Source organism: Columba livia, chromosome 12, assembly GCF_036013475.1.
Source record: "Columba livia isolate bColLiv1 breed racing homer chromosome 12, bColLiv1.pat.W.v2, whole genome shotgun sequence".
Lineage (NCBI taxonomy): Eukaryota > Metazoa > Chordata > Aves > Columbiformes > Columbidae > Columba > Columba livia.
Genome location: NC_088613.1, coordinates 13745522 through 13769010, shown reverse-complemented (window position 1 = coordinate 13769010; position 23489 = coordinate 13745522). Strand labels below are relative to the sequence as shown.

At 35.5% G+C, this 23489-nt stretch overlaps 1 protein-coding gene across 6 annotated transcripts in view; it reads right to left on the bottom strand.

Moving 5' to 3' along the window:
- Positions 1-23489, bottom strand: part of DIAPH2 (diaphanous related formin 2) — a 212389-nt gene that overhangs the window by 31011 nt on the left and 157889 nt on the right. The window contains exon 28 of one of the 6 annotated variants that reach the window (XM_065077868.1): positions 1-23489. This exon is cut by the window's left edge and continues 26470 nt beyond it. The exons of the other annotated variants lie outside the window; for them this stretch is intronic. Within the exon in view, the coding sequence (XP_064933940.1) occupies positions 23446-23489 (44 nt within the window). The 3' untranslated portion in view covers positions 1-23445. 6 annotated transcript variants of the gene reach the window in all.

The following is a 23489-nucleotide window of genomic DNA, read 5'->3' as shown; positions in this document are numbered from 1 at the left end:
CAAACTGAACTTCCCCAAAGACTGTCCAAAATATACACTATTTTGCTCTTGATTTGGACTATGAATTATGCAGCCAGATATGAAACTGGACACCACTCCATCAACACACTGAGCAGACCCTAAAGAAAGGTAGTTTCAGATACTTTTCCTTTAAAGCACCTTTAGCTTGCTATTTTGAAAAGTATTATGAACGAATCTGGAGAGATTTATTTCATTTGGAGATGGTGACAAGTATTCTGCTGGTCACTAGTTAATGCCAATCTCGTAATGTATCACTTCTTTGTATTCAAATTTACATTTTCAATGGAATTACAATACTTTAGAACACATTATCCAATGCCACTGCATAAATATTATTTCAGAGGAAAATATATGAAAAGATGAAACAGTATAACCTTATTTTCGCTATTTCTAAACTTTGGAGAAAGATGGAAAGTGACAAAACAAGAAGAGTGAAGTCACTTAAAAATTATCCTTCGTTGTTTATAAAATCATGGTCTTGAGTTAGTTATATTTGTGGGAGATAATGATAATTTACAACCAGAAAAATGAGCAACTATTAAATATTCTCAAATATGCTTCAGACTTATATGGATAAAAACATGCTTTTCAGATAGAAACACGTGAATATAAACACCAGATAATTAACAGTAACTAAAAGTACCTGTGAAGACTAACGGCTAACAGTCCACTCCTGCCAACCTGGATACTAGTTGTACAGGAATTCAAGTAGTAGAGCTAGACTTGGTTGACATGAAAAGAAAACATATCTGGGATAGCAAAGGTGCAAGGTGCACCTGAGAAACATTTACTCAAACACATTTACACTTCTATTGGAATAAACTGAGTTACAACAAGAAAAGTTACTAACACACTGCATGGATTATCATAAAAGGAAAATTTACAAGTCAGATAAACTGGAAGTTTATAAACTGATAAGCTGGAACAACATATTAGATTTCTCACACAAATTATTTGACATTTTGGTTGATTTCTGCATGCAGAGTCAGTTTTGAACTAACGTCTGCTTAGGGTCATCATAAAATTCTATAGCTTCATGAAATACTTGTGTCAGCACAGAATTTTTATACATGTGGGTATCTTTATAGATACAAACATACATATACATATGTATAATATGTATAAAGACACATTTTTGTCTTGTTTTCTGCACAGCAAAAATTACTTTTAAGACCTGCATATTCCCATTATGGAGAATCAAGAAGAAGTGAATGATGAAAAGACATGGTAGTTTTCAATGATAATATGTTTTGACATTTACTTTAAAAGTGTTTTACCTCTCACATCTGTAATTTGCACCACAGACAGGTTGTCTAAGATATGTTCTTAAATATATCAGTCTTGCTCATGGAGAATTTTCCTCAGAGATGTGCCTGCTACGTTCAAATACTGTCTGCAGGATTCCTACATATAATGTGACACAAAGGATTTCTTCATAATTCCTTCTGAAAATCACTAGAATCATGGCAAGGACACACTGCCAAACATGACAAGGATCATTGTCACCCTCTATGATTTTGAGGTTGATATAACAAAAGAAAAGGCATCCAAAAAACCTAAATAATGCAACTAAAGAGAGAAGAGACATGACATTTGTTCCACTACTAGGTTTTGGTTTCTTTGTTTTTTGTTTTTTTGTTTTTTTTTCCTTTTGGATTACCATTAAATTGACAACACTGCGAACAAACAAATAAATTATTTAGTTTAGGTTTGCCACTATTTTTCAATAGGCTTGAATTACAAACCTTCGTTACATGCTGAACACAATTTTAATTGATAAGCATATCTGCACAGCTACAGAGTCAAACTGGGTTGGAAATGCAGCTCTTATTAATGAATTCTCATCTATGGACCATGTTTGAGCATAGCTGAGATCACAATCATAACGTGCCTTTCCAACAGCAACATTTCATAAGTATTTGTAAAAGTTATCCCAGTATAAGGCAAATGTTTAATACTACCATTAAAATTCAGTTCGATAATGAACTGCAGAGTTGGGTTTTTTGTTACGTGTTTCTGTTCCCTAAACAGGAACTGTAACAGGTGTAGAGTCATAGAAGAAGAACATTTTACTTCTGGACAGTTCTGTTTATAACTTTCTACGGTTTCTACAACAATGTATTTTTAAAGAGTAAGAAGTACTGATTCATGATGGAATCAGTGTCATATTTCTAAATGATTCACCAATGATCAGAGGTATAACTTGATACACCAACTTAACACCTTCATCCTCCTTTGCGGTGCTGCCATGTGGGCTGGATTTTCCAACTCCCCATCAAGAGGTTTAGAGGTCCATTCACTTATTTGTGGTTTTTTTGTTGTTTTTTTTTTTTTTTAAATTTAAATTTGTGAAGCTAAATGCTTAATTGCCAAACATGTTCTGTTAAATAACTACTTGTAAAGAAGCATAGCTACATGCGTGACTGAGTCATATAACATGTTACAACTTCTAAACATCTTCAATACTTACAGCCAGAGTGAAATCTTCAATACTCATTTGTGGCATTTGAGCAATATCTAAATCTATATAAAACAACCACTGTCCATCTGAACTCAGAAAACTCAGGGATTCCCAGTCACTGAGCTTGTACAAAGAAACTGATACCCCTTCCTCACCCACATACCTATAACTAATACAAAGTCCAGTTTTCAAGAGGACAGTGGGAACAACAGATGCTCAGAAAGATTTCAAACTATGGGTAATCTGCTACCTTTTTTGAAAATAACCAGCCCATAACATTTTAGATGGAGCAAGCATAGCTATACACATGCATAATTCCATGTATAGCTCACTACTTGGAAAACTCCACTTGGATTATTCTTCCCTAATATGAATTGTAGAGGATGTTTGTAGAAAGAGTAACTAAATGACAAACTCACACATCTTCAACATAATGCTGTGGTTCTCTAGTTCACAATGCACTATTCTTTAAACAGAACAGTATCTAGAGATCCCACGAGAACTTTACTACCGTTCAAAGTCATATTTTGAGCATGTCTTATTTTGATATATTCTTGATAGATAATTATTAGGTTTATTTTCTTTCCAAATTCACATTTAATATACTACACAAATTATGAATGTATTTAGTGTTAAATCAAGATGCTCTCTGCTGTTATAATAGCTGTTTAAAACAGCTCACAAGTGAGAAATTTTGTAGGCACTAAGTACCTCAAAACTAATAAAAAAATGAGTGCAAAAGTACAAACCAAAAAGACCTCTTATTTCATCAAAGTGAGAGGATTCACAAAGCCAAGCATAAAAGAACATAAAATATGGTGAGAACGAGCCTATACTCTCCATATGTTTTAAGAGATATGGCCAAATTTTCAGTCTAGTTAAGTCCTATTTCTTGGCAAATGCTGACAAAATCCCACCAGAGTCATGTAAAATCAAGCAAAGCCGTATTTTCAGTTAGATTCCCTTGTAAAACTGCAGAACTTTTAGAAGAAAACATGGAGAACATCAAGATTGAATTACTGTTACTGCATTTTTTAAAATGATTTCTCAGAAGTAACTACTTTGTACCTTGAAACATGCAGATTGCTGTCTTCAATACTGGTAATATATTACAGTACCCAGCCTGTGAAGAAACTCAGTTTATGACTTAAGAGCTACTGACTTTAGCATTTGCAATTGTGAATGTGTAGAATAAATCTGTAAAATATTATCCAGTTAAATTACCAGTGTACTGTTAAGCAAATGAATAAATCCTTATGAAGGTGAGACATTGAGGAGGATGTATGATTATATTTCTGATGAAATAAAATGGCACAGTTAGGGAGGATGACTCTATCTGCATCTTGAGGACGTGTAAAAGTTTCTGCCTTAATTTATGCTGTTTGAAAGCCCTGAACTAGTTTTCAAAACTTTATCCTTCAAAGGCATTCTTAATATTCAAAAAGACCTTGCTAATTAACTCCTAAAACTACCTGAAGTCCAACCTGCTTTTCCTGCTCCTTAGAAAAGTTTTAATTACACAGATTAAGCGCTGGCATTCCAGCTGTCACCTTCCAATAGCTTTCTTCCTTTTTAAATAAGGTGCTTTTGTGCTGATCTCTCCTCTGCTTTGAGAAGAGCTTTGGACAGGTTGTTTTTACGATCTGCAATTCCATATGACTATTAAAAATGATGTGACAGTATGGAAAGCACATTTAACCAGTTATAGAACATGCAGCTCTTTTCTGACATGTTATGACATCTGGCAATCGCATTAGGTTTTACTTAACACATATAAAGAACTATTTGAATAGTGAAATGGTAGTTAGAGATCATGGCACTCTCATCTCAAGGGTGCATGATGACAGGACATGGGGCAAAAGGCACAAATTCTTTCAGGTTGAATTCCTTCTTTATGTGAGAAAAAACAAACACCCAGCTCCATCATGACAGCCATTAAGCAGAACAGCCCCCCCAGACAAGTTCTGGAAACTTTTTTGACAGAAAAGCCTTGTGCAGATCACGGGTTGACTGGATATGTCTGCGAGATAGATACATGTAAATAGTGAAGGATGGTCATGCTGAACAATTTAAAGAAATCAAATAATCATTAGAATTGCCTACAAACCTTGGGCCAGAAATCATTATTAATACAATAGCTCACACAGAATATGCAGTAAAAATCTAAACTACTCAAATTACATTTTAACCAAGGTCTGCTGTTATTTACTCCAGTGTGCCCAGCAGGAAGCACTTTCCTAGTTCCAGCTCCAATAAACTTGCCAAACTCTGTATGCTTGGGAAATATAGCAATTTGTCACGAATGCCTCCAAAAGCCTTGAAAGTAAGTACATACTTCCTCATCAATATGAAGAATTCACACATTTTGGAGTAATATGAAATTTATCTGGGGTTCAGATCCAGACTAACTCAGCGCTGAAACACAAATGATCCAGAGTCAGGTCAATCCAGGCAACTCTCCTCATCAGCCGCGTATTCTTCCTGCCGTCGTCACCTCTAGCTGACTGAATGCATTTCTCATAACTCACCCAGAACTTTTATTCCCACTTCTCCCACCTTCCTTGCTACATCATTTCTAGCTCACTGTGAACAATACAAATATCCCCCATGCCACTGAACTTCGGCATTACCTTCAAAGTACGACTCCTTAGAGAAGTTTCTACCAAAATGAGGTTCTCTTGCAGGTTAAAACACACATTGATTAAAATATTACATATGAAAGTGACATAGACAGGACTTCAGACTGATCACAGGTAACAGTTCATTTGCACAGTGATACAAGCATGACTGGGTTCTGCTCAAATACACTGCCTTGAAAATACTTAATTCTTTCATCACCATCCCTTTTCAATCAAGCTAAAACAGCTACAGATGTTCTCAAGACAGGTGTGAGAGAGAGAAAGGAATAAAACTGAAAAATAAAGGGGAGTACAAATCCAGAAAAACTAGAAAATGTGGGAATAAATTAAATATTGATTGAGAGGTAATTAATTTGGCAGTGAATTGCAAGCTGATACTTCACTACAGCCAGAAAGGATCAGGGACCCTGGACATAATTTTTTACATTTGTGCAGTGATTATTTCTTTTAAGGGTCAGATACCATCTTCATTTCCTTGCACCAGGGAGGGAGGTGGAAATTGGATCTACATCATATTAAGGGGATGAATTTTGAAGTCTGTTTATTTGACATGTAGGACATTTAATACTGCACTAAACTGCTTCTGCATGTTCATAGGAAGAAAGTCACAGAGCGAATAAGACCAGTCAATTCTTTATTAAATCTTCACAAAGTGTCAGTTTTTCTGATGCATCTGTGTTTAATTTCCCTCTCTCTCCTCAAACAGCAAGAAAGGATCTAAATACAGCAGGAGATCATCCAACACATTCCATGTTACACATGATGTTCACGTTTCCTATCTGTAAATTTAATGGATTGTTTTCATACCTAATAATAAGTAGATAAAGAGCCAGAAAGAATTCAAAGGAACGCTGACATATGGGTGATCCCACTTTCAGACGCTTAATGGATTATCAAATGCTGAGCTTCTGCTTCCAATATATAAAAAAGGAATTTAAAAAGTCATAATAGATAAAAAAAGAAAATTTAAATACTCTCCTAATAAATTACTATGTTGTTTTACAGAATTTCCTTTATATGTCTAGAATATTTTGCATGCCTACACCAGCTATTATCTCATTAAAGGTAGGTAAGGTACTTATAAAAACTGAAAAGTCGAGATAGTAATAGTTATATGTAACATGGAACTGCATACTTAAAACTGCATGCTAATTCACTAAGCTCTTTTTTTCATCTTTACTATTAAATTTCAGTTAGTCCTGATTTGCTGTGCATAAACGATTTAAGACTATGAATATGAAGAGCGCAGCCAAGTTGAAGGACCACACCATTTTTGCAAGTAAGTAAACATTACTCAAAAACAAACCAGTTCTGATTACTGTTTTGTGTTTCAATACATCAAATCTTTTACCCAATTTTGTTTGGGTCTTCAAATTGCTGACAGGGTGCACAGTTGAGTTGGCAGTTGCGATTAAGAGGTCAAACACCGAAATAAAAAGTTTTTTAATCTGCTTTTTTCCTCAACTGCCATTTTAGTGTCATAAGTTATTCATATCAGCAGGAGGTTATGGGTGAACACGACCCCCTAGTCAAAAATACAGAGACAAGCTTCATTATCACCTATTGCTTGAAGTAAATAAATTCAATAGGACTTCAGATAATCCAAGCACATCTATTGCCTTTCAAATTCAATAATTGCTTTCTTTCCCTTCTTCCGAACTATCAGTTCCTCTTTGAAAAGCTTAAAAAAAATTAAGTGTTGTTTTTAGGAAAGGGAACCTCTTTTGTCATTACACAAAAAAAGCAGCAAAAAAGGTACTCCCATGGAAAGAGGCCGTTAAAAATCAGATTATTTCCACAGCATTCTCCTATTATTCACCTGCCAGTAAAATATGTAGAATCACTGTCTCTGTTTGAATGTCTATTTTTATCTGACTGTGGCTATATGGTCATTTTTGTATTTATTACTGAGTTACTAAGTTTTTTTCTTCCTTCTTCTAAAGCATGTTTTTCTGTTCTCAAAAACTGGGCCACATGCCTCTGAGGAGAAAGTAGTGCATTATTTCATTCCCACCTTTTCTTCTTTTTTGGCATCTCTGAGGCCTGCTATGCCCAGAAGTGCTTCCACTCAAGCTGGACCATCAAATCAATTATCACAGCAGTCTGCTTTCTAAATATGACTGGCAATGAATGACAACAGGCAAGGCGAACTTTCAGCTTTGATTTGTCATTGGTAATGTAAATTTTTTTTGTTTTCTGTTATAGATGTTTGTTATAGTAGCAATTTGACCAAACTCTTCCCCCTGCTGTCTGCAGCTGTGCTGCGTAGGCCCAAGATGAAAAGCTTCACTTTTGCTATGTCAAAGACACAAGAGAAAATACGGAGTAGGGAACTATCATCAATATAAAAGTTCTCTTTTCTGATGATCTTTTATTATGATCACTATTGGTCATGAAAAAAAAAATGCACAATAACAAACTTTACCTCTTTCCATTCCTGGGCATTCCACAATTTCAAGATGCAATTACTTTTACTGCTGTTGCATCATTTCACAACAAATCTCCATTTACAGTAATATGTTGCTGGTTTTTGTGGCTAGAATTAGCATGGCCTTGTGATAGTACTAAAAAATTAATTACTGTAGAAAAGCATCCATGTACAAAGCTAAAGCATAAGACAATGCAAGCAAACACAGTAAATTAGAAAAAAAAAAAAGGGTCTTAGCTCTTATTCACAATAATATTTTAAAATTCATGGTTTATCCAATGGAGACTCATTTATTGTTTTGTTAAGAAGAGAATTAAGCTATATAAAAAATGATTTTGAAAAACATTTTTAGTGCTTTGCTTCATTGACACTACTGATTCAAAAACATACAAAAACTGGAGTTTATATTAAAAGCCTGAATTACTGTTTGGATAACTGATTACATACTATGAAAGTGGATATTACACAGCAACTGGGACACATACTCAAACTCCAGAGTGCACCAGAAAGTTTGAATTACTGTCAGCATATATAATCTCAGTGGCAGTAGAGGAAAGACTGTCTTGTGTATTTTAGTGAAACCAATTTCAACCAAGCAGGTAATAATTCATTTCTGCAGTCACAGACCAAAGGGGAAAAAAAAAATCTTAACTTGGATGATCTCAAAACACTCTTTGATTGTGAGTCACTATTAATATTCTCAAAAAAGGAGGTTTAATGATACCACCTAGTGGTATCCACTGACATATGGACCAAGTGGGCATCACATGGACAAGTGCTATGGAAGCTACCTCAGCCCTTCTGCCAAATCCCAGAATTTTTGACAACATCACTCGAACTCTGACTTCAGATGCTATTTTAGTACAAAGCACTTTGAAAGATTCTACTTGAGGAAAGCGATCATGCTTGTTTTTCTGCAGAGTATTGAAATCTTAGTATGAAAAGCAGACTAGAACTGATTTCCAAACAGGCAATTCTATTAAAAATTATTTTTTCATATATGCAATTACTTTGACGTTTAAAAGGCTATGCCTTTAAAAGGCATGAGGCAAAATGAAATCTTACACCATTTCATTCATAAGACTTCATGAAAGACTAAGATTGTTCTAGTAGGACAAACAGACTCCCAGCAGGTGAAGCAAAAGCAGTATCCAGTGACTGTCATTTAAGAAAAACAAACAAAACCCCAAAAGAAACCCACAACTTTTTTTCCCCTACAGATATATTGTTACCAAGTAGTTTGAACCTTTCTACATAGAAAGACTGAATACCTGCATGGAAGCGTACAACTGAACAATGCCCTATCATATAAACTGATCCAGAAGATTAGTTCTCAAAATGGGATTAGATCCTACATCCATTATTCTTGTACCAAAACACAGCACTTAAAAAAGAACACTTAATACTGTAATTAATATAACAGACAGCTAAGTAGTAACTTCATCTGTACATTAATACCTGCAGTACCAGTCTCTCAGATTCAGTAAAAGTACAAATTTACATAACATTTCAAATTACAGTTTACCATTTTTGTGACAAAAAAGGCATAAGGACAAGAATGATGATGTCCACACTACCACTTACTTGTATAGTGTACAGTTGTAAGAAAACTACTGGTTTCGAGAGTTTTCAGAAGTGTGGTATATACATATATAAATATATATATATATTTTTTACTGTTTTTAAATACTTTTTCTTTTATGTTTCTGATATAAAGCAGTGTTTTATTGTGACTGAGATTTGCATAGAAAAGTTTCAAATGCTTTTGCTTAGCCCAGAAAAATGTTAAACCAAGGAGAATGGAATTGCAAGCTTTTCCGTAGGAGGCAAGAAGAATGGCCATGACTGGAACAGACAACAGGGAAACTAACGGCACAAGCAAGAGGAAAAGATAGACTTCTCCAAGCACACACTAAACACAAATATGGATTAAAACTTTGTAAAAAATAAAGAGGTATACTCAGTTCTTAAGCTCTCTATTGTAGTTTTAATGTACCTACAGATCCATCAAATTATTTAAAGGATAAGATTTGAATTTGTACAAATTATTCAGATTGGTTATTCACTTGTTTAAAATTAATTTTAATTGTAAACCAAAATCCAGACAAGGTCATTTCCTCCTTAGACTATAGTAGTTCTCCCCTTGTGTCCTTTCCAATGGCTAAAATGTTAAAATTTCTGAAATGGATTGTTAGAAAATTCTGTATAGTTAAAGAAGTCTCCTTTTTTTTTTTTTTTTTTTTTCTTTTTAAGCACCTAGTTATCTTCTATGGCCAAGAATCAAGTTCTTTCTGCAGCTTAATGAAAAATGGGTTTGCTGCTGGGTACTTTAATGCTCTCTCAAGAAAGGTGCTTTCACCAAGTGAGCATGTTACATCCATCAGCAATTTGAAGACCACGTACACTGGTTTCAATGACTTATATCTATCACCTGACAAAGAGACAGTCTTTGGCAAATGATTGATTTAAACTCATTCTTCTCTACGCCTGCAGCAACAACTGCTATTTAGAAACAACTAATCATTTTCCTGTCAAATAAAATAAAATCTACAGATACCTTAGATTACCAACTGAATCAAGAAAACTTATGGTGAGTTACAGCCACATGTACAAACCATTTCATGCTGCATGAAAGGAGGAAAGGAAGGCTTGGAACATTTCACTTGGTCCTCCCCACTTCCCTTGTGCCAGTTGTGAATTATGCTTGATAAGATAAATGAGTAGTCAAGAGTGAAGAGATGAGCTGCTCCGGAGCACATCCTCAGGCCTGATGGGCTGACTTACCTGTCAGATAATGTTGAAAGCAGAATCATGTCTGAAAAGGTTGATTGACCATAGATTTCCCTCTCTAAATCAAACACTGTATGTTTAGCTAAACTCAGTGAACTTCAACTAATTACCCCATCATTACAGTACATTCATACTGAATAATTTTCAAAAGGCTAAATCCAGAGCCTATATTACATATACTTAACTTGAAATACTGATAGCAAAAGCAAGCTATTAAATGAGAGATTTCTTCGTAGAAATTTCATCTGAAAAAACAGCAAATGCAACCTTTTAATTTCAATTGTTCAGGATGAAGGCTACCACAAAACAACATTAAAAACCCCACAATGTATACACAGAATAGCTATTGTGCGCATATATATAAAGAAAAGCTTATTTTACTAGGGCTAAAAGTGGAAATTAAAAGCTTATGCAGTCCTACACACATCTTATTTTTCAGTACTTTTTGAATTTTATATCAAGCTCTAAATTAATGAAAAAATATCGGGGAACAGCAATTTCACTTGAAGGAAAAGTACATTATATTCAAATCTACAAGGTAAGTCTGGAAAAAAAAAAAAAAATCTAAAATCAGAATTGCAGAAACATTTTCGGAAAACAGATCCTTTTTAAGAACCGAAACCATGTTTGTCTTCCAGTTTATGATAGGAGAAAAGTATTTTTGTTGGAATAGAGTATACACAACAAATGCAACATATGTTACAGAAGAAACAGAAATGTTCTGTGCTTGTTAAACATAGGAGAGCTGTTGTTACAACTCTGCCTTGGACTTCTCCGAATGTCCTTTCTTTGTGATGCCTTGTGCAACAGGCACTTGGGATAGAACAGGAAACCCAGTACAGCAGAGGTGGCGCTGATTTCTGGCTAAGCAGATAAAACTCCAAGATTGCACTTTAAACAAAAAATGTGACGGGAGAATATTTGTCCAATTGATGAGTTCTGTACCTGCTCTTTATAGACTAGTATTTTTTTCTTTTGAAAGAGTACAGAAAGGAGGGAGAAGAATATGCAGCCTCCAGTTCTCTCTGTGTTTCAGAGAGAACCAAAACCTTCTCAAGCTAAGGAGGACATTATTTCTCCTCCTACCCACAACAATTCTGAAAGTGAATTGTGGCTAGGAACATAAGGGTCACCCCAGTACAAAGTATCATAACTTGCACACACATGTTTATCTTCAACAGATAACGATACATTTGCTTGACAACACTTATTTGTCTTTCAAGTACCTTGTTCTACTGTTTCTGTTTACCATCACTCAAGATCACATCACTTCAACACCTGCCTCAACACAACCACCAAATTTCTGAGCCCATTTTTAGCAAGATAAACCAGAGCACTCTCTGTATTATGATTTCTGATACAATCTTTACAGAACACCAGTCATTAAACAAAGATTTCTGGTGGGTTTTATGGTGTCTGTGTGGTTTTTTATTTTAAATTTCATCTCTAGGTATAGAGACTTTTCACAATTTAAAGCTCGGCTTCCTTGAAAACATCAACAGATTTTTCCAAGTCAGGGATGCTAGCCACACGAGAGAATTGAAAATTGTACTGAAGATGTTACTTCTGACATCTGGAGAGCAGAATGCACTCCAATATCAGGCACTGAACTACAAGCAAAAGAATTGCCTGCAAGTCAGCACAATAACTGTGCTGCTTTAAGAGGTTTCAAATAGAACACAAGCAATTGTTTAGTAAGAAACACAAGGTGCTTTATGTTTTGTTAGTAATCTCCCCTGACCTATAATAATTAGTCTAATGTTAAGTTTTACTTTCATTTATGAAAGCTTATTGTATTAATTCTGAAAGAAAACAATACTGCAGGTATGCAGACAAAGCAAATATGAAACAATCACAAGAAATTACAGAGCATTTATTGCCAAAATTCTGCAAGATAACAAAAGCTACAACAAAAGCATCTAATGACCTGTATCTAAAAAACTACCAGTGATAATTCAAACCCGATCTTGATATTATGTGAAGCTTCAGTGCAAAAAAAAGTCATACAGACAATTTCAGAAAGCTTTCTGAACATCAAATGTTCCTGTGATATGCCAGCAAAGCAAAAATCCACATCATTTATGCTATTCTGGAAGACAAATGAGAAAACAACAGACTATAGCGTACTGAAGCTGTTCAGGATATTTTTACCAGCAAATCTATATGTGCATGTGCAGTCCCTCTCACACACACCATCTTACCCCATACAGCAAGAGAGAAATGTTTCAGTGGATATATAAATACACAGGTGTTATTTGCAAATTTGTGGCCTTAATATCAAACAACAAGGTCAGCTATGCATTCACATCAGTCCCTGTCTACAGGCTCACCCATACCTGTACTTGTGTGGAGCATCACGTCTTCCTAATATGTCTTCAGTATCTGACAACTGATACTCAATTGAGTACAAAATGTTTTTATGTTTTTCTCTCTCATGATATAATTTTATCCTCCATTATATTTTACGTGGCCAGAATCGCAGAAATTTTTGCAGACCTTGAACTGTATCTCCATACAGTGAAGAACAATTTCTCTACAGGTTTTATGTTCCATTAGATTGCTTTGTCTTTGAATGTTTCACCCTTTCAACTACTTTTCTAACAATAAGAGCTCTAACAGCAATGCAATTCCAGCAAACTGCTAAACCAGCTTTTTAAAAGCTCATACATACCCCTAAATTCTCTCCCCTCACTGCTACAAAAATAGAAGAGACTATTTCAGTTGGAACAGACTATTTCCATTTCAGTTGGAAGGAACGTATAATGCTCATCTAGTCCAACTATCTGACCAATTCAGGGCTGTCCAAATTCAAGCACATTATTAAAGGGCATTGTCCAAATGCCTCAAATGCTGGGGCATCGACCACATCTCTAGGAAGCCTGTTCCAGTGTTTGACCACCCTCACGGTAATGAAATGCTTCCTAATGCCCAGATTAAGCCTCCCCTGGCACAGCTTTGAGCCATTCCCAACCATTCCACCACTGGATCCTGGGGAGAGGAGCTCTAGCACCTGCCTCTACACTTTCCCCCATCAGAAAGCTGGAGGGAGCCATAAAGTCACCCCTCGGGCTCCCCTTCTCCAAACCAGACAAGTCCAAAATCCCCAGCTGCTTCTCCAAGGAGATTCCTTCCAGCCCTGTCACCAGCTCTGTTGCCCTCCTCTGGATGCCTTCAAGGACCTTCACGTCCTTCTTAAATTGTGGGGCCCAGAGAAAACTTTTCAATTTTTAAAAAATACCTTTAAAAAGATTTTCTTAAGATGTTAAAGCACAACACAGAAATAGATTCAAACTCTGTTCACTTAGATGATATGTTGATACTGCTTTAAAAGAAAATCACGATCACCTTCAGTGAAGAGATATAATCTTTTTCTGAAATGCATATTCCATAGTGATAAACTATATTATGTCAACAGAAAATAAATACTCAAAAGACTCCATAAAAATAAATCTACCTTCCTTCAAAGTGCTTGTCCATTAGGAAAAGAAATGAAACTTCTAAGTAAATATCCTTTTAAGGTTTTTCACTCTAGTAAAGATGATTTTAAAATAAAATATGCTTTTGTCAAATCCGCCTTGTAATGAGTAGTGTTTACACGTGAAGAAATTATGAAGCATCTTCGGAATGTCTGACAAAAGTGATAAAATATTTTTTTCAGGAGTGAATCACCAGGTATCTTTAAAAAAATAAATGAAAAATGGTAAGGAAATAACTAGTTAATTTCTAAATAATTGAGTCAACATCTTGCTAGATTTCAATCGGCCCCCAGTAATGGTGAAATTTAGCTTTTTCTCAAATCGACCTAATTCAAACTCAAATTATGCTCTATGAAATCACAAAGACTTTCTGTGTCTTTCGTCTTATTATTTTTATCCCTCATTCTTGCAGAGCTTAAAGCATAATTTGACAGTGTAGCTTGATTACAGAAGGAAAAAGCTGCACCCCCTTAAAGTTGGATTATTTCTCTCTCCCCCTTACATTAAGGGAAAAAAACCCCAAACACATTCTCTTGTCTGCTCAGTCTGACTGACAGCTTCTATAGCCTGACCTGCGGAACCTTTCAGCCCAAGAGCCTTCACGCATCCCCTGATAAGTGGTGAAGTGAAGTTTTACCTTGGGCATTGTCTCATAAGCCACCAATAATATCACCATAGTTCCAAGGTCTCCAAAAAAACCGCACTGTAAACACTTACAGAAGATAAGCTCCTGCTGTCAATAAACGATGTTTTTTCCCTATCGTTTTAGAAATCTGTTCACTTCAAAATGAAAAAATAAAGTCCACACAGTAACTGAACATTTTCTCTTTCAGTGTGATTTGCTTATTTTTCTTTGTAACTTAAATTTGTGGGGAAAAAATGCAGAAAAGCAGGCATTCCATTCCAGTAATCTATTCATGGAGTTACAGATACATATACACCTGACTTGTAATTATTTAAATAGAATCCTATTCAACAATACAAAGAATACTTAGTGCGTTAACAGAAAATGGAAGAAAAATATATAGAAATCGCAGAGAAAATGAGAAGCAAAAATAATATAGATCAAACTTGAATAACTCCAGTATCTTGTTTATTTTTAGACATCCATCTGGAAGAGACTTCACAGTACATATATGTTGTTAAAATAAAAATATTATTATGTCATATACTTCCATGAGAGGGTAAAAGATGATTAGCTAATGAACAGACTGACAGATACTAATTATAATACTATTATAAAATTTTATAGTCTAAATCACTTTTTCCTCAGAAAAAGTAATCAGGAGTGTAATATGCAGAGATCTATTGAGGCAAACACAACAAATACCAAAGGTTATCCTCTGCAGTATTTTTTGAAGAGGACCAAACAAAACGAACTCTTTCAAGTTTGGTGTCTTGTTTTTACAGTATATAAATTACTCTAGGATTTGAAATCAGAGTTACTCAAAAGATATCACTATTATAATTATTATTAACCTATACCATCAATATCTCACATCCGTTTTATTCATAATAAAAAATAACTTTATTCTAATTGTAGCACCCTTTAAAATATAAGAGTACTAAAACAGAAACAATCTAGCAGTACAAATATATTACAATTAACTAGCACTGACAGTTTTTAGGATATGAGGGCAATTTTGGAACTACATATATTACAAAGGTAACAGCTCGCCCACATACTGTTGAGGCAATAATGCGCAATAATTAGAGGAACCACCTGTGCTACAGTTTCAAAAATGTAATGGAGATACAGGCATGAAGTTGCATTAAAAATGCTGAATGACCAGGTCCCAATACGCTCCCTGAAATTTAAACTTGCCTGCAGCACAACAGCACGAAATGTAATCTGAAAAGGTGCATTCCCATACAAAGTCAGACGTATAGCCTTTTAAGCCAAATATATTATGAATGAATGGCCAAAGATGCCTTGGAGAGAGATGTAAAAAATCACAGTATAAAACCTGGCAACACGTTGCCAATGCACCAAATACCTTCCTAAAATTATCTTTGCCTAAATTCCTAGAAGCATGAAAGTAATGGAATTAAGGACAAGCTGATATTATAAAATCAATACCCCTAAATTGGCAAGATCTTCCACGTGTAATAAGCTACAAATATAAAAGTGTGGGTTTTTTTGGTAGCATGCCTCCAATTAACAATAACAGCAAACTTTAAGCATATATAAGCATATATAACTCTAAGACTCGTTTGCTTCCTCAGCTAAACTACTCTATTTTTTCACAGGCAAATTTTTCTCTTCAATGATATTTTCTGTTGTCTATCATTGACTTCTGTTTTTTTGATCTTGTATTTGCAACACTACTCTCCAGCTTAATCATTCTTTACAGTATGGTAAAATATATTTAAAATTGCTCTTTGGCATGAAAATCTTAGTAGGAACATGGAAACTTGACCAGTATAATATGCCTTACAGCATTTTTCCATCAGAAACTATTAATGTTTGTCTAGAAACAATCTTCTATAAAAATTAAGCTAAATGAAAATTACACAAGCCAGTGAACAGATTAAATATTGATAAACAAGTGTTTATAAGGGATTGATTAATACACTTGAAACTTATTTTCTTGATGTATGTACAATGCCTATTGAGTCTTTTGCAGAAAAATGAACTCGTCTTTGCTATGCTGCAGGTCACTGAGAAGTCAACATAGCTGTGTTAGATTAGGATGGAACAGAAAGCATCCCTGTCTACAAAATAACAATTTTGACCTAGTGTCAGTTAATCTGCTACCAAGTCATACACTGCAACACTGATTTTCATCCCTTTCCCTTCCTTTGCATTCATTATGTATATACATTAAAATATTAAAGCCAATGCGCACTACTTAAGTAAACAGTATTGCAGCAGAAAATTTTTCAAATAGAAGTGTTTCATAATAATTGCATGATAACAGCGTCAGCGCTGACAAAGAAAATTCAAAGGACCACATGCAAATTAAGTTAGCCTTGCATTTCATTCATTGCTGCTCATGTAGCTGGTAAATGAATGCATGAATTTCCTTCCTCTGTGTGTAAAATTAGTCATTCTAACTTCAGTTACCTCATACAGATGTAGCCAGAACTCAGCTCTCCGTCTCTAGAAATGTAGGACTTAACATCTAGCAAGACATACCTCATTAGAACAGTTTGCAGATACAGTGTGAAATACAATAATAATAATACAAAAAAACCCCAAACTGTAGGTGACTTCCAACTCAGACAAAATCCTACCACATGGACTTGGCAGTCTCCTTCTAGATTACACTTTTTGAGAGACTGGTTACTATGAACAACTCCCTGGTTCTCAGAAAAGCTTTGTTTTAGTTCTTAAAAAAAAAAACAATTTCACAACATAAGACATTCAAAAAGGCTTTTGGAATGCTAAAGGCTTTTGAGAGCTTCAGAAGCAACTGTGCAAAGTCAGCTCCCAGAAAAAGAAATGCATACAGGCTCTGTATAGCTATAGAACTCTATAGCTGTTCTGGGTACCCGCAGAGTCCTATGATGAAACACCCAAAACAACTTTAAAGAAAAAATAGAACAGTTTCAATGTCTGAAGTAACTGCCACAGTCCTGCAACTGGCTAGCATAAGCTCAGAAGTTATATGGTTAATATGGTTATATGATAAAACTTAGAAATGTCAGGAGCCTGTAGAATAATCCTCAGTCCTCCCATGTAATTCTCATCACCATTAATGGGCAATGTGCTTTTACTTCAAAAGTTGGCACTCTACTATGTCTTAAGTCACAAAAAAAATTAAAACTTTGTATTTTGGCATTTTAGTTCAATTTGATAAGTAACACCAGTGTTAATTTTTTAAAACACTAAAACTTGAAAAATGTTCTCATACTTTCAATGTAAAATTTTACATAACACTTTTCCAGAAGAACTTAGAGAGAAAAATTTTTATAGTATGCTGAAATGCATTTTGAAGCTCTTAAAATAATAAAAGCAAGAGCCACATAACTTTCCTTAGCCTTGTGTGAGTAATTCAATGCTTTAGATGAATGACAAACTCAGATGCAATTAGTAACAACTATACTGCACCAGTTTTCTGAAGGACATTTTTTAGTGTGTATATACTATTGACATTTCATGGCATATTTTCATTTATTTAGAAAAAAAGAAGTTACAGCTCACAATTAGACAAAGAAGCAATATATGCAAAGCTTAGAGTTTACAATATCACTTCTCTACATCTTTCTAGTTTATCAAACATTCATGTAAATGTACACAACCTCATGGAAAACAAGATCAATCTGAAAAAAGAACCAATCTTCAACACTTGCTCTAGAGAAGGATAATTAATCCAATAACACAGGTGAAAAGAGTTATTTAAATATATACAATTCTTGAATTTTTGTCTTTGTGCCTATACAACTGTTGGTCACAAGGCATTTGCAGGGTCTGCTTGGTCCATGCAAGCTGAAGGGTGTTGAGAAGCCAGTCGAAGCAGACTGGAGGTTAAAGCCTGCTTTAGTTCATTTTTCCCTTCTTTTTTTTTTACCACTTCTTCACCCTGCTTGTAAGTAGAATTCCTCTGAAATGCCAAATAAAACCTCCACATACTACAGCTGTTGCTTTCATGCTAAGCCACCAGAATAACATATTATCTAATATTAGTCCTTTAATTACAAAAATCATTGGCCAAAATGCATAAAGAGAAAGAGATTACACCACAAATACTTATGTTTATGGAGCTCTCTGCACTAAAGTAATTTGCTAAAACTTGATTTGAATGATACTATAAGTAGATTTTTCCTTATAGAACTCGTATTTATATTTAGCAATAAAAGCAAACCTAAATCTCACAGTAATGTCATGATGGTAAAACCACGACATTTCTCTTTGGCAATGCTTGTTTAGCTTGCTATTATGGTTCTGATAACTCTGAAGCACTTGGATCATACCTGTAAGTCTCATTAGTCCACGATTCCTGACTGTATGCAAAAAACCTCCATTATATAACTGACATAGCAAAACATGCTTTTAAACACTCAGCTTCTCAAAGTAAGATAACAACAAATGAAGAGATGTTACCTGAACATAACAATAAGAATAGTTCTTTAGCATGGGATGTTTAAAAATGGCCCCAATATGTTTAAAACGCACACGTTTTTTTTTTGAACTTGAGACTAGCATTTTTATAGACCATTATGGATATTTCTAACTTCCTTACAGATACTTAATGATAAAGACAATAACAGACGGCTCAACTGAATAACAGCAATCAAGGCTACTCAAACCCCATTTCAGTTGAGCACAAATAATGATTTGTTAAAAGTGCACCTATCACATTTTTGGATTTTAACACTAGTAAATCTTCTCATCAACTCACAAACAGATGTAAGCATGTAAAAAAAAAATTAAAAAAATCAATTTATTTACAAAACTGCAACATACAAAATGATTCACAATGCCTTCAGTAAGGCGGATATACTTAGACTGAAGATTTTTATTTGAATGTGTTTTAGGTCAACACAGATCGAGCACCCAGAAACCTAACTAACTCTCGATAATTTATTTAGGATAATCAATGCAAAGGTAAATATAGAAGTCTTTCTTTAAGCGTAGCTATGTCTTTAAGCAGAAGACACAAAATTCCTAACACTATAACCTTTTTCACAGAATCACAGAATGTCAGGGATTGGAAGGGACCTCAAAAGATCATCTGGTCCAATCCCCCTGGTGGAGCAGGAACCCTTAGATGAGGTTACACAGGAAGGTGTCCAGGCGGGTTTGAATGTTTGCAGAGAAGGAGACTCCACAACCCCCCTGGGCAGCCTGGGCCAGTGTCTGTCACCCCCACTGAGAAGAAGTTTCTTCTCAAATTTAAGTGCAACCTCTTGTGATCCAGTTTGCAACCGTTACTCCTTGTCCTCTCATTGGTTGTCACCGAGAAGAGCCTGGCTCCATCCTCCTGACACTCACACCCTTTATATATTTGTAAACATTAATGAGGTCACTCCTCAGTCTCCCCCAAACTAAAGAGCCCCAGCTCCCTCGGCCTTTTTTCGTAAGGGAGATGCTCCACTCCATCATCTTGTTGCCCTGAGCTGGACTCTCCAGCAGCTCCCTGTCCTTCTGGAACTGAGGGGCCCAGAACTGGACACAATATTCCAGATGTGGTCTCACCAGGGCAGAGTAGAGGGGAAGAACCACCTCTCTCGACCTACTGACCACCCCCTTCTAACCCACTCCAGGTACCACTGGCCTTCCTGGCCACAATGGCCCAGTGCTGGCTCATGGTCACCCTGCTGTCCCCAGGACCCCCAGGTCCCTTTCCCCTACGCTGCTCTCTAATAGGTCATTCCCCAACTTATACTGGAACTTGGGGTTGTTCCTACTCAGATGTTATTAGAATTCTGATGAACTTTAATGTAAAGTATGCTCCTACTTTTATTTATTTTTCTAGAAAGCATATTTTAAAGGAAGCATCTGGACACCATGTGAAAAAATATAAAAACTCATTTAAAAGTAGTAACATTTCATTGCCTTGGATCTTTTTTTGTCTTCTAAGAGTTAAACAAGTGGTGTCAGTGCTTCGGATGCCTTGCATAAAGGATTCAGATAAGATGTGGAAAGTGAACACAGGAGGTTCATTCCTTCTCCTTCACTCTCCAGGTGTTCTGCTAATATGGAGATAGTAATGACAGCGTAGCAACTCTCAATAACATCAAATTCAGAAGTTCCTAAATTGTGCGTACTATACATCGGACTCAGCTGATTAGATTTGGATTTGTGGATTGAAAAATAACCGTAAACCTGTGTACTAACAGACCACATGAAATAGTTGATAAATGTACTGTACACTGAAATCTAAAGCAGAAAGAACCTGCATGCATGTTCCTTATAGCTATGGTTTCCCAGTAGTGAAAGACTACAAGAACTAATTAGCACATATTATCACTGCTGCAAAAGTTTGGATATATGAGAGGGCATTAGTTATTAACACTTCTGAAAAAATTAAACTTAAATTCCACAGTAAAAAATTTAGCAGCTTAACAGAAAGAACCCTAACAGAATCGTTAGCTCTGTGCAGAAATTCACTTAAACTAATATTAGAGAGAAAATATTCCTGAATCAGTCTTCTTTAATAATATCATAGCCCAAGGCCAGAAAAAAGGTCAGGAATAATTGGTGTAATAGTAGTGCTGGACACTCATTTTAAACATGTATCCTGTGATGAATGCCAGCTAATACTGTTCTCTATTATACTCTCATTTCAATATTAGCAAACTTGCAAAAAGCAAGTATATTTTTGGAAGAGGAAGTAACATTTCTGGACACTGATTTCTAATTATTATTTTACAGCTTCTTTATACATAAAATTCAGTACCTAGAAACAATAAAAATACAGAAATAATCTTAGGAGAGAGAAACCATGCAGAAACTTTCTTTCACATTGAAAAGCCTACATAACAAAGAACACATGCAAGTACAATGAAATGAAAAACTGGAGGAGGAGGAGGAGGACAGGAATTTTTTATTATTACTTCCGTGACTTGATAACAAAAAGATTTTTACTGGAAAAGCCCATAGTTACAATGCAACCAATTCAACTGTAGCATTTCATTTACAGGCTTAGTAAACAAACAAAAACAATGCAGTTAAACATATTTTAAAAGAGTTTTACTTTTCTAAACCTGTCTGTATATTTCACCAAATTTTTTTTTGCCCAGTAGGAAAACTGCGATATGGAGTAGCTCCCCCTGCACAAGGCTGCCATTATAGACAGAGCCCCATTCCTTTACTATCTCCATCTCTTACCCACTCAGTCTGACCCTTATTCTTTTCAATATTTTAAAGACATGACCATGTGAGCACAAATATATGCTACAAGGTACACCAGTGACATCAGTAAAAAAGGCTAATCAAACAGGTATCTTTGGTAGAATGACACTCTTCTAGGGGAGCTGTAGGCCTGTAGTAATTGGAGATCCGTTATTCAACTGAAACGATCACCCCCTACGTCCAACCTACTCACCTAAAGGTAGCAGTAAACCATGCCAGTGCAGAGGGTTTTCTTTTGGAATGTTGTTTTTTGTTGTGTTTGTTCATTTTTACTTTTAAGTCAAACTGATCAAGAATGCCACTAGCAGTAAAGCTACAGTTTGCTCATTTAAGTTAAATTAACTCTGTGAAACCTCTGGAAGAAAATACAACAAAAGCCAGATTTTCATGGTCCACTGGTTGCAACCATTGAGAAGGTTGTAACCTTCTATAGTTTTCATTTTCAACCTGAGTAGATGTAAACAGAACAAGCAAGTTTGCAACAAGACATATCTAGAGCTTACATGAAAATCTACACAAGTGAATTTGCTGTATTGCTGAATGTTTTTTGGGGGTGTTTTCTTGTTTGCAGTTTTTTTTTAGTTTGCTTTGTTTTTACGCTTTTTGTAGGGGCTACCAAGTAATTAATACATAACAAGTAATTAATAAAACTGCAAAAACTAAGCAAGCAGAAGTTGTTTTTTCTCCTCACTAGATTTTAACTACTGATACTGGGAGTGAGAAAGCCATGTATGACACACAAAAGTGAAATCTGTGTCTAAACAGGCAGAAAACATCTATTTTTCTTCTCAGGCCATGACAGCTACCAAGACAAGTTCAAGCTCAAAACTTTGCTCTACAAGTCTAACTTTGAAAAAGGCAGCAACTATAGTTTTCTATATGTTAAGAATATGTGCTGATTACAGAGAGTGCAGCAAGTTACTAATAATGTACAGAAAACACCTACACTGGGAACCATGTATAGACCATGCTATACCATTTCCTGTATGTTTGCCAATCACAAGCAAATGACCCAGCTAGCCCAGAAATGCCCCAGCCTCTTCTCCCCACACTTATATTTACTTTTTCTTTCTTCCACTGAAGCATAGGAGGCATGGAGTTAACTGTTGACAAAAATCTCACCGGATGAAACTCTCTGGAACACTCAGTCTGTTGATGGTACCAATGAGACACCTGTCATTGTCTCTTCATTTTTTTAAGGAGAGATATGGAAGCTTGTAAACATGATCCCTGCTTTTTAATACTATAGTTCACTGCTTAGAGATGTCAGAGCCATATTTTTAAGTATCTTCTGGTTAGCAGACAAGTTACTGTCTGTATGTCATGTATTATATGTTCCTAAATCACATGAGAAAACTTACATAGTTTGTACCAGATACTTGACTGAGACTAATATTTATTGCCTCCTGTCAAAATTTTTAGCTATTCTCTGAAACTACATAATACTTATTTCTGAGAAAATTTCGAGTTGCCCAGAGCTTGGAAATGGATCATCTAGACCTTTTCTCACAGTAAGTTCCCCTAAGTCAAGCAGCTCCTCAAATGTAACAGCCAGACCCCACTAGAATAACAACTGACACAACAACATTTCAAACACAAAGAAAGTGAGTGTCTGAAACAAAAGAGAAACAAAAGAGATTGTGAATTAGCTTTGCCCCTGTTGTTGCAGGGGAGTCACTGGGTTTTGGACCCGGGTTCAGTCACTTCGGCTTGCAGCAGATTGTGCACAATCTTCTCTGGTCCCTGGGAAGCTTTTCTTTGCCACCACTGAGTGACAAATCTCTCCTCAAGCCACAACACAAAGAGACCATCCCTCACATTGATATTTCTCAAGATATGGAAAAACCATTTTGATCGAGGACTTCTTTCAGTT